This window comes from Heliangelus exortis, chromosome 1, assembly GCF_036169615.1.
Source record: "Heliangelus exortis chromosome 1, bHelExo1.hap1, whole genome shotgun sequence".
Lineage (NCBI taxonomy): Eukaryota > Metazoa > Chordata > Aves > Apodiformes > Trochilidae > Heliangelus > Heliangelus exortis.
Window position 1 is genome coordinate 170,719,527 of NC_092422.1, and position 13,039 is coordinate 170,732,565.

Here is a 13,039-nt window from a genome sequence, read left to right on the forward strand (position 1 = left end):
TATTCTCCCTCAAATGAGTCCTCATTAGCTTTAATTACTTACATTCTACATAGTAATATTATTCCTGCAAACAGTCAAGCCAACTTGAAGTTGCAGTTCTACAAATAACTAGAAACAATGCTGCAGAAGGTGCTCCTTTTCCTTTACCACACACCAGCAATTCAAATGTCCCTTACTTGTGTGCCTTACTACATCTAGAAATCACTAAGTTCCTTCAAGTTAACATGTTATTCTTATATCTTGCTGAAGTTTTCTGAAATGCCTGATCTATTTTATGTATGTTTGTCTTTTTGAGACTTGCATACAACTGCCTGCATGCAGCTCACTCCTGTTTTCAGACTGATAATAAAATTCATTATTCTGTTCACAAAAACTGATACACAGTACAATTGTTATCCCTCAGGATAACTTGCAGTTATTCACTCTAAGGAGATCTGCTCATATGGTACCCTACATGTCAAATTCATCATGCTTAACTTCACCTATCTAAAAGCAGGTTTGTCTAACCTAATCACCCAGATCCTCCACTCAATTCATGGGAACAGCCATGCACAGAAGGAGGACAAATTCATCACAGCTCTATCAGACATCTTTTAAAAAGGGATAAACTGATCTCTCAGGATACCAGCTTGGCTAGTTAGCTGTCCAGGAGACTACATTAAAAATCTAATCTTTAGACAGATACATGTAAATATGGTGTAATCAAGCCATTACATGACAGTAGAGAAGTATTTCTGATAGCTACATCACCTCTTCAGAAAGACAAACTAAGCAGACAAAAGCTCTTTGCTGCCAGCAGAGCTGAACTCAGACTGCACAGCACGTTTAGCTGGTTTGCTGAGGCAGCACAGCTATCCTGGAAAAACTCCATACAACAGCCTTGGCCTGGAACGTAACTACAATAAAGCTGAGTCAACAAATTAGTAAACATATTAGTTGAATATTGTATATGTTCACAGCTAAGTATGACTGCTGAGATGCAAAAGGATCCTGCTGGATTTTAGTGCTTATTCTGCGCGTTCATAGTTTATTACCTTCTTTAAATTAGAACTAGAAGTATAGTCCACAGCAAACATTATAAGAGTTCTGAGAAACTCTACTGAAATACAGAGCAGCGTGTGCTGGAACAAATTTGGGTTTTCACTTGTATACAAATATCATCTTCCAGGTGTGGGGAGTGTGGTGGAATGGTAGGAAAAAAACCAGCACAACAAATTTTCTCGTGAATGGAAACAATTCACTTTGTAAAACCAGACCTTTGATTCTGAAATCAAGGCAAGGCAAACCAATTCCAATGTTGGCTTAACCTGTTCATGCTTTCACATTAGAAGTTTTGTCCTTACCAAATGTACTTGGAATAAAAATCGTAACAGGCTATATTCAAGGTCATTTAGAAAGAAACTAATCTGTCCAAACCAAAACAACAAGGACAACAAAAGCTTTATTTAAACCTGATACTTATCAGGCAAACATAGCATGAAAAGAAGGTAATAAACTTCTCCTCTGCTATGCCTACTGGACTCATAAATACTGCTTTTTCTTGACTCCTCTCAAGTCTGTGATCAAAAGAGAATATGCTTGGAAATACTACATTTAAGTTTAAGGAAGAAGAACAAAGGAAGCCTAGAAGAAAATTGTTGCTTTGTAGTCAGTATCATAGTTCTTATTGAAACTTTTGTTTTTAAGAAATATTTGCTCCTGATTGGAAAATAAATGTCCAAAAGGAAGTAAAATATTTTGAAAAAGAATTAAGAATGAAAATATTGCTATGACTATATTCAACACTCAAGTTATGTTAGTGCTATCATGTCTTCAAAAAGCTTGCTTTGCTCACCTCCCATTAAGATGACAAACCCCTGAGTGTTTAATTGCTCCTCAAAACACACTTTTTCTGCTTCTTGAAATATTTTTTTCTGCTTTTTACAAACAGTTCTAAGTAGTTTAAGAGAAATGCAAAACATTTCCAACATATGCCATTTCCAGAAAGCACAAATTTTCCATTCATTCTGCTGGTTCATAGGCAATGGTTTAGATCATTTGTTTTAGACAGAGCTGTTTCTCACATCTCGTAGCTAAATCAAGCACAGCTTGAAAGTATACACACTCTAGAACAGATTCAGTAGCCTTGTTTGATAACTGATTTTCTTAAAGCAGACATGAGAAGTCCTACTAAGTCTTAATTAAAACACATTTACTGAAAAATCATATTTTTCTTAGTAGAATAGCTTCTTTCTGTGGCCAAAGAATGTATATACTTCCTGCTTTGGTACCATTAGGAGTTATACACATACCTTAAATACTAGTGAAAATTAAAAACTTTCCCTTTTTTCGTCAGCTACACCACTAGATCTTAGATTTACAAAAAATGTTAAGATATTAAGTGAATAAAATAATAAGAGTTTCCTTGATAACAGTGACACAAGCTGTAGACGGAGTTCAGATTAAGATGCATCAAGACATGTAAAACGCTTAAGCAAGGGTTGGTATTAATATATAAATGTATTCTTCACATCCAACATGAAATACTTCAAGGCAATTAAACAGCAGAAACTTGGCTAATGTATGTAATTGATCTTTAAATTTGTATACTATTTGCCTTAGTTACTGTAGCTTTTTAATTATGCAATTGAACATGAGCAGTTTTGTGCATTTGCAGTCACCATACAACCTAAACATTTCAGTTTTCTCTTCATTATTACGCTGCTCCAGGCAAGCAGATTTCCATTAAGGAACAAAAGATTATGTGGTTTAAAAAGTATTTCTAAAAGCAAAGAATTTTAGATTACATCTGCCAAGTCTTCTATTGGAAAATATTTTTAATCATGAAATCTGACAATGAAGATTCATTCACCTTGCTCAATATATTGAGAAGTAACAGACACCCATCAGCCAGCAACTAAAATGCACTTGTGCCCTGTTTCCCAGGTTAACCAAGGGAATTACCATTGTTAACAGGAGCAGGACTTAAGTCTCCATTTTGATTTTAAACAATGATGTAGTATTTTTGGACAGAAGAGCAAGGCAAAGAGTTAAGAACAAAGAAAATTAGGTCTGGAAAATAGGGAGATAATGCAGTAAAGCATTCTTGCACTGACATGGAACCAATGATATTTGACTTATTCCTGGCAAAAATTTGTCCAATTTGCTCTTTATTTCAAGAATTCTGTTTCCTCCTCATCTTTTTTTTTTTCCTAAATTACTTAAACTCAGGTTTTCTTTCTTCTTTCACAAGACATTTTTTTAAAAAAAAATACAAACCTTATTTTTTTGTTTCTTCAGAATCTCTCCAGTCTACCAGTGTTACATAATATGACTTTCCCAACATTCTCACCGAACAAATACAACAATAAGGTAAATCAATCCTCCATTACTTGAAAACACTTATGGAGTGATAAGAAGCTATTTGGTTTTTTCTAATTTTTATTTTCAGAGAAGAAGAATGACAGAAAAATTGAGAGGGGAACTCCGAAGCTCACCTGACCCAATCCCCCTGCCCAAGAAGGGTCACCTACAGCCAGTTGCCAGACTTTTTGTAATTCTGAATTATCTTCTCCATTAGTGAAGCACCTGTTTTTCACTTTTACACATTCTTTTTTTCAACTTCGATGTAAATAATAAATCAATTCTTTCTAAATCAACAGAATGAAATCCTAAATTTAATTTTTATGACATTTACATGCAAAACTACAGAATGTATTTCTTCGCTGCTACAGAAAAGGTAAATTCAGTACATTCAGGTATCTGGTTGATAGATCTTAAAAAACATATCAATTCAATGGTGTGGATTTCCATTTGTATTTTGTGGGTTTTGCTATTGACAGATTTATGTCCATCTCACTCTGAGGAAAGAATACAACCACATTACTGGTATAGTGCACTAATATTATTATTCAGTTTCATTTCAATTTACACTACTGCTTAAGAAATGGCTAATAAAGCCATTTTCAATATGGTAACTAAACTAGTACAATATACATTACACAATAATGGATAGCAAATTACCACCAGAGGAAAAAAATATGCCAAACGATACAATTTTAAAATTTCAAAATTTAAAATTAAGTAGAATATTTTGTATAAGAGGTTTGCATGAACACAACCTTCCTGGTCAGCTCAAGTAACATACGATACTGTCCAGAAAAGAAGAGCTCTGAATTTTGAAGAAAAATGCATTTTAACCCTTTACCAAGGTATGCACCCATTCTTCTTTGGGTCACTTTGTTCATGCATCATTAGTCATGGGCAAAAAGTCACTTCAAGCATCATAACCTTAAAATACAATTACAATTAACTTGTAAAGACAAATTTGTATTGTATCGTAAATAAAATTACTACTGTTTCTTACTGTTGGGTGAAAAAAGGAAAGAAAGGTAGGGGGAGGGAGCATGACAAATATTTAATTCCTTGAAACTGTCTCAGGCTCAAAAAGATAAAGAGCTGAACACTGTGTAGTTGATTGAATAAATTTGTTTTGTTTTTTATAAAGAATCGTACACACAGACACAAAAGCCTTTAAAAAGAACAACTATTACTTATAAGCTGTGTTTGGAAGTTACATAACACTTCTAAAAACTATATGATATATACAACCAAAAGTTACATCAAGAGCTAAATCTTCAGGTTTTCTTCTAAGCCCACAGTAATGAATGCTAACTACATTCTCAAACTATTTAGAACTTCCACTTTTAATTTCTTATCCAGTGCAGATGGTCACTTTCCTGTAACAAAACAGGAGGGAAAATGTACCCAATTGTGATTTCTATTGTTTACAGAAACAGAGAGGAGCCCCTCTGCAATCCTCATGATACTGGGGCCTAAAGAAAGAAGTCATCCATTTTTTCCATTACACAAATGTAATTTTCCAATATTTGTCAGTACTACTCCCTATTCTGAAAACTCCAGGTGCCATGCACAGTGCAAGAGCTACCTGATGAACTGCTGCCTTTAAGTAGCAGCCCTTTTACAGTTACACTGGCAAATGATTTTATTTTTTTTTTTTTGTGATGCAGTAGGCGATGCAAAAAATTCCAGACTACACCAAGCAGAATGATTTTTTCCAAGTTTTGCCAATCATACTTACAGCTTAAAATGTCAGCTTTAGGATTTTGCATCACAGAAAATGAATTCTACGCCCTCTCCTAATGCAGTCTTCAGCATCCTCTCCAAAGAGAACATAGTCAATCAAGCCATGAAATCATGCTACACCTACAGTAGTTCCATTTGAAGGAGAAAAGGCCACAAATAAAAAAAATACAAAAAGCTCTTTAACAATTATGCAAACATGCATCCAATGCAACAATTTGATTCTGTCTTACCTATGTGCTACAGAGAAAAAAAAACACCAGACATGCTACTAATTTACTCAAAGTTATTTAGAAAGTCTAGTGTTCTATTCACATTAAAACCAGCAAGGATCCTTACAGATACTGATTAGTGGCTTTTAAATAGAATAACACTAACCACACTATTACACTATATACTGGTTACCAGTCTTTAAAGTCTTCTTTATAGATCATAACTACATTTTAAATAAACATATTTTTCAGTTTGAGCTTTTGCCATGTCACCTGCAGGCATTTAATTCAGAGAACACTTGGTTTAAAAAATCTTCTGCTAATACTTGGAAATTTAAGACAAGACCTGTGAAGAAAATAGAAAAACAATCAGAAGCATCTCCTAGTCAGAGCAATAGCTATCCTTTATTTGACTTTACTGAGTTTAGGTTAATGACTTGTAACTCAGTCATCTACAGAAGAGTGCTATTTTAATTGCACTGCAAAATAGCTTAAGCTACTGTATTATACTTGCAGGTCCTAGCATAAAAATTATAACTCTGAAAAAGAACAAGAGACCCAATAACGATGATGCAATTTCTCTTGATTCTCATACAGAGTTGTGTCCCTCACAGTATTCTTGTATCCTTGTAAATCCTTTGAAAATCAAACCAGATTCAGAAGGCAGTGGTCCATGGGTGATACTCTCCCTGGGGCCAGTAACAAGCATTGCAGATGCCTATCCTGTCCTGTTTAACTTCAGTGACCAGGAATCCATTCCCATCGACTCTGTAGATGACATCAAATCATGGGGATCAGTTGATACACACAAAGGAAATCTAAAAGTCCTATGTCTAGTTTTGAGGCCCCAACAAGAGGAAAGACATTGATAAAGTGAAGCATGTTCAGCAGAGGGCCACCAAGGTGGTTAGAGACTGGTGAACTATCACCATGAGGAGAAGCTAAGGGATTGAGCCTGCTCAGCCTGGAGAAGAGATGGCTCTGGGTGGCCTCAGCAGCATGACAAAAGCAGGGAGCTTATCAAGAAGACACAGCCTGGCTGTTCACATTGATACATGGTAAGCAGACAATAGATGATGGGAGTAAGTTGAAACCAGACAGATTCAGAGTGGATTTAAGCAGAAACTTTTTTCCTCAGTGAGTACAGGCAGACAGTGAAAGAGGCTGCCCTCAGAGGTTATATAATCTCTACCTTCAGAAAGTTTAAAGAGCCCATGAGATAAAGCCCAGCAGAACCCGATTTGACATCATAGTTAGACCTGTTCTGAGTCAGTTTGGACCTCCTGAGGTCCCTTCCAACCTGAATTACCATAGGATCAAGGATGTGGTCCTAAGATCTGTGTCTTCCAGTTTAGTGAAGATACAAAGACATGGATACTTGTGCTTTAACAAAATATTGAACTTTGCTAGATTTCTTATACATAGGCAGCTTACGCTCAGAGTATGGAGTCCTTTGACTAATTTCCACTAACTATGGAAAAGAACTGGCTTCTCACCCCAATTCTTTGCCTTGAGCTCACCCCTAGTTCAAGTCAAAGCTGTCTGCACAATTGCTCTTTACCTTCTACATCTGGACTGGTTGTTGGAAATGCACAGCAAGTAAGTCTCAAGGCATCACATAAAAGGCAGGTCCATTCTTTCAAACCAGTATCTCAAAAGAAGAAAGATAAAGAAGACAGTCCAAAAAATTTGCATCTGTGGGGAATTCATTCAGAGTAGGCACATCACCAAGAATGATGATAAAATTGTCATGTAAATTTTCATGTGCAGTGTGAAGAATATAGAGAAAGCATTGCCCTTGTCTTCTTCCCTCAACTGGTGTTAGCCTTTAACCCACCATGAACTGTGTAACCCAAAAGGACATATAAAACAGCTTTTAAAAGTTTAGCATAAAGCGGTTTATGATCTCTTGACATCCTAAGGTGCCATTAAAAGCCTCCCATGCAGATAAAAGCTAGGAAATCAAACTAAAAAATAAAAAATTGAATGATCTCTGACAAAAAATGTCAAATTAAAATGAAAGATGAACTAATATAGCTTCTCACTGAAGAATGTCAGAAAGAATTCTACGATTCAAGGATACTAATTTGACATGTGAACTGGAAAATGACGTAATAAAGCCTTTCTTCCTGCTGCCTATAAAAAATTTTTCTGAACCACGTTACATAGTGTTCCATCTTGACTAGTTAAAAATAGATTAACTGTTTTGTGTGTTCCCTATCAGCAGCAGAAGGATTCCCAATTCAAGAGCAATGGCTCAGCAGCATCACAGACATGTTCCATTGGGTCACAATCAGTCTGCTACGTTACGTGAAACAAGTCGTACTATAAGCAGAGAATCTTATCTGCAGGAAAAAAAATCTTATCATTCTCATCTTTTCAATATCTCATTGCCATACAATTGCACTTGTAGAAACTCACTGCACTTTAATGACAAGTGATTTGTTAATTCTGGTAACTTCTGTATTAGCCCCACACAAATTTCAATTTTCGAGAGGACAAGATGATGTCAGAGGCTTCCTGTAATGGAGGCTGGGCCAAAGACAGCAACCTTGCTTTCAGGCTCATTAACCTAATATCACATTTCACAATTCTACAATATCAAAATTACCACTTCTATGAACTTCAGCTCATGAGAAAAAGAGCACTTACTGACAAGCCATTAAGTGCAGCATGCTACTGGGCAATGCTACAATTAAGTTAAAAGCCCATTTTATCAGTTAATTATCACCTCTAATCTACCATGTTCTATTTTTTACTATTTAATGGAAACAGAATGCATGCCATATGTCAGCAGGATATAACAAATACCAGTACCATCCCATAGATCCTTCCAATCAAAATATCACTCACACAAACAGTTCTGAATACCTTATCTTCAGCTATTTCTCTTCCTGTATTTAGTGCCCCTACGTCTAGACTGAAGTAAGCTGCACTCATTATTAGTACTTTAATTCCTGGTTTTGGTTATGCAAAATACAACAATCAACTGGAGTTGTGAGGTTTGTGCCAGAAGCAAGAACACCAATCCCAATTTTCACCTGAGAGTCAAACATGGAATGACAGTGTACAATCTCTAGAAAGTCTGTCTATTTCCATCTATTAGAATATAAATACTAGGAAAGCATCATCTGATTCATGTTAAGCTCCTTCTGTACTTCGAGTGCTTTCCCTTTGTACAAACATTGAATTTCCACATTTGTGCTGGAATTTAATATAAGGCAGAAACTTACAACTCCCTCAGGGAATCATGTCAATTGGTATTTTTAAAATTAATTCAGTGACCTACAATAATATGAGTTTCTCATGCACAATATTTGTCAGCAGGCAACATAGGAAGTTCAGAATTTGTTTAGAGAGTCCAATCTTTTTATAAAGGCAAGTAAATATATTCATGAACTGCTTCCTCTAACTTGTTAAGTGTCTTATGGTCAATGTCTGTGATATAAGAGCAAGGGAAAACAATATATGAAAGGAAAAAGGAGGAAAAGAAATCCTGACAGTGTATGACCATCCAGCTACATCACTGACCTGGTAAGACATTCAGAGCTCGTGCAAATTTTGCAAATCTGAAAACTGTAGTATGGTAGGGCTCATACATGCTTGCCCAGCTCTTCTTCAGTCCCTATAAAGAAAATCTGCAACCATAAAAAGGTCTTTGAGGACCAAAAACCCCATCTAAAAAAGCTTTATATCTATTTATATCAGCACTCATTCCTGGTCTTATATGTCACTGAAATACTCAAAATGCCGAGCTCAGTCCCTGCATGACCCAGCTCTTCTTTAATTAGGTGTGGGCCACAAAACTCCAAAGTTCTAAATCCATAACTTCATAGTTAGCAAATAAGCTACTTCATGATTACCAGAGAAGTAAGGGAGCCAAGACCCCTAACAATGAGAGAGGGGAAAACAGTCTTGCAGGAGAAAAAAGGCCTAGTAAGCCCAAACTAGTGTTACATTGATGAATGGTAGGAAGAAAACCAGTAAGTATCTGACACATGTATGGGAAAGGCTGGAACCCACCTGGAGCAAAAAAAGAAATTTCATTGATTACAAACTTTTTATTTTTTGCTGAACCTGTACCTACTCATGACTTCACCAGTTTCCAAACAAAGCCAGATTGGAGGCACAAGCTCTGCACTGAAATTGCAATAATACTGAAAGCCCAAAAAGATAAACTTTTCAAAGACTGCAAATGAAACTACAAAAAGGGAAAGAATTCCTTGTAGAATCTTTAATTAATTTTAAAGTAGTAAGTCAGACTTACAATTAAGGCACTTGGCAGATTTCATTATAACAGATTATACTCTAATTCAGTTCAGATACCAACGCTGCAAGGTGGAGGGCAAAAGGCAAGGAACTAACAGAAGATACAACTTCACACTTGGAAAAGAGTGATACATGATATGGGAGGCTGCAGAAATCACCGAGGACAAAAACAGGAAACCCTCACAGAACCAAAATAAACAAAAAACCCAATATTCTTACTTTGGCTACAGAAGAAAAGAAGAAAAAAACGGAAAAATACAAAGTAAAAACTTAGGAGAACTGTATAGAAAATACTGATAGAAATAGCATAAAACAAGAAGCATATGGGATGTAGGGCTGTGCGTAATGTATGCAAAACAATCTATAACCGCAGGTGATGCAGCCAAGAGCTGCCAGCTCAGAGTTAAGAGAAAAAAGTCACATTTAGAAGGAGTAAAGTGCAACAAAAAAACGGCAGATACAGCACGGCAAATCGGCTTAGATGTGATGCTACAACATCCAGCCTGGAAACAGATCCTTCTTAGAAATAAAAGAAAGCTCTTGTGAATTTAGAGCTAAGGTTAGGCAATCTCAGGTAAATGTTATTTCTGGAAAATGCTTTAAAAACATTGTTAGGATTAAAGCATTGATATAGAAGACAATTAAAATTATAATAGAGAATTAATGTTAAGGATTATACAGCCATCTATGGTGGCTAAAACAGAACTTGGTAAGGTTTGTTGGTTTTATTTATTGCCCTAATGAACAGAGATAACACAACCTTTTCAAAAGTCTAAAGCTTTAAATCTTGTTCACTAAATATCAGTACAGAAAAATATAAAAGTTAAAAAAAATGATATATCACAATTCTAGTGACCCTTTATTTTTAAAATATGTTTTCTCACAACTAGCATTATACTCTCTATTACTTCCACCTCTGGAAGAGAAGGATAAATTGGGATGAAATATATCAAGATGAGTTGAAGGGTATGCGAAGATCCAGAAAATTCTGTCTTTTCTTTCCAGAATTATAATTTCAAGCAATATCCAGCATGCAAGTGAGACTACAGATTGCAACCTGCAGCTCATGAAACCTAGGCTGGGTTTCCCTGATGTATGCCCTTGCTCCAAGAAATGGAGGCCTGAGAAAGGCCTCAGCAATGCAATACAAAGAGCTGCACCAGAAAGAGACCTTCCTTCTCCTTGCAGAGCCAGCACAGAGAGCAGTAAAGGAACAAGGGGTAAAGGAACAAGGCTGTCAGGAAAATAGGAGGAAAATGCTGTTCTATAAGAAACCTGTATTAAAAGAGGAGGGGTCTTCCTTCTGTACTTCAGGTGCCTGAGTCAAAATTATTTATATGCCCATAAGAACAAAGCACTGGTTAGGAAAAACATCAAGAACTGGAAGGCACTCCTGAAAATAGAAGATAAATAAAGAAAAAGGGTGATTGGTTGGAGAGGATCACAGGGAGGTGGAGTTCCTGAAACATGAGATACAAAAGTTAAGAGAAAGAAGAAAAACAGTAGATTCATTACAAAGAAAAACATGTATAAACAAGGCAGGACAGATAGTTCAAATTTTCTGAACATTAGATAGGTGTTTCAAGAAAGCCTAATTAGTTGTACCACACAGGAAGAAAATGGAACCCATGGGAAAATGGGACAGTGTCTAATTCATTGATTTGAGTAGGTTTAATTATGTGCAATGAGCCTTTCAGCACACTAGGCTCAGGTGCTAGGGAGCTTCGGTATTGCTACCAAATGTGCATATTCCCAGGGAAACTTATCTGATAGAATTAAATAACAATGAAATTCATATAGCACCAAGATTAGATGGATTTTCAGAAGATACATTCTGGGTGTAAGTGTGACAACTGAAATAGTGACATTCATTGGCAGTTCCAAATGAACCATTTGCAACCTAAATTGTTCTGTGACTCTAAATATCTCCTGTTAACATGTCAACTCCAGTAGCACAGCACAACCATTTAGTACCACATAGATTTCTCCAAAGGACTTAATGTTTTTAACTTTCATTCATTTTACAAACTTATATTAACAGCAATGTGATTTTGTTTTTCACTCTTGGTTACTCTCTGAGTTATATGATAGCATATTGCTCTACAGGTTTTATTTCAAGATGCAAGCATAAAGTCAAATACACCAAATTTGCCCCTGTACTCAGCGCTGGTGAGGCCACACCTCAAGTCCTGTGTCCAGTTCTGGGCCCCTCAGTTCAGGAAGGATATTGAGGTACTGGAGCAGGTCCAAAGGAGGGCAACTAGGCTGGTGAAGGGACTCGAGCACAGATCCTATGAGGAGAGGCTGAGGGAGCTGGGGCTGTTCAGCCTGGAGAAGAGGAGGCTCAGAGGAGACCTCATCACTCTCTACAACTCCCTGAAAGGAGGGTGTAGCCAGGGGGGGGTTGGTCTCTTTTCCCAGGCAACTCTCAACAAGACAAGAGGGCACGGTCTCAAGTTGTGCCAGGGGAGGTTTAGGTTGGACATTAGAAAGAATTTCTTTATGGAATGGGTGATCAGACATTGGAATGGGCTGCCCCGGGAAGTGGTGGATTCTCCATCCCTGGAGATATTTAAAAAGAGACTGGATGTGGCACTCAGTGCCATGGTCTGGTAACTGCAGCGGTAGTGGATCAAGGGTTGGACTTGATGATCTCTGACGTCCCTTCCAACCCAGCCAATTCTGTGATTCTATGATTCTATGAAATTTTAAAACTCTTTGACCATTTTGGAGATTAATTTTCATAAAAGTAGAAAAAGAGTATCACCACCTCAAATCTCACCAACTTGGATATTCTCTTCCAACAGAGGGTTGCCTTTCTTTTGATACATGATTTGATGAGTTGCATAATTGATTTTTTCCCTCTATAAAGGAATGACTGTGGATAAGTATAGCTACTTTGTAAAATGTTTGATACTAAGAACTTGCAACTGTTTACCAACTGAAATGCATTTCTTTCAGGTTTATCAAACTTCCCAGTCTAGAAGTATGGAAGCTGAATCTTCCATCCTTCTCAAATCTCAAATACCTGGAAACATTGTAAATGCTGGTTCACTGTAACTATAGCAGACACCTGAATCAAAGAATTACAGTTCATTTCAGTGAACAACATATAAAGGTGTCACATGATAAAAGAAATAATGAAGCTACTTTAAAGGTGGGGTTCCTCTGAGCACTGTGTTTAGAAGCATATTTGAGCCACTTGCATAATGGTGTCTACCTTCCTTTATAAATCCTTCTGTCAACCACTGGTCGGAGGACCAGAGTCAGATTAGATGGCATTGCAAGAAAAATGCTCTGGAACAGCTTAAAATGTCAGCATAGCAGCAGGAAATTACAGAAGAGGGCCAGATATGAAAAACTGAACTACTCAGAATATACTCTCAAATATTTAACCAGACTATCATCCAGACAAAATTTTTTGATGAGTTTGGTGACTTCTCTGGAACACAAACCTCATCTTCTGAATTCCATTA

The 13,039-nt window shown here is 36.6% G+C and overlaps 1 protein-coding gene across 4 annotated transcripts in view; it reads right to left on the minus strand.

Moving 5' to 3' along the window:
• IMMP2L (inner mitochondrial membrane peptidase subunit 2) overlaps positions 1–13,039 on the minus strand; it is a 432,733-nt gene that overhangs the window by 383,421 nt on the left and 36,273 nt on the right. The window contains exons 4-5 of one of the 4 annotated variants that reach the window (XR_011723918.1): positions 8,826–8,919; positions 5,675–6,062 (exon numbers count right to left, since the gene is read on the minus strand). The exons of 2 other annotated variants lie outside the window; for them this stretch is intronic. Coding sequence is in view for 1 of the 2 variants with exons in the window: in XM_071733641.1 (XP_071589742.1) it covers positions 5,951–6,062 (112 nt within the window). In the remaining variant the exon portion in view is untranslated. Of the gene's footprint in view, positions 1–5,674; positions 6,063–8,825; positions 8,920–13,039 lie in introns of those variants that run through there. One more of the 4 variants, XM_071733641.1, reaches the window with a different exon arrangement.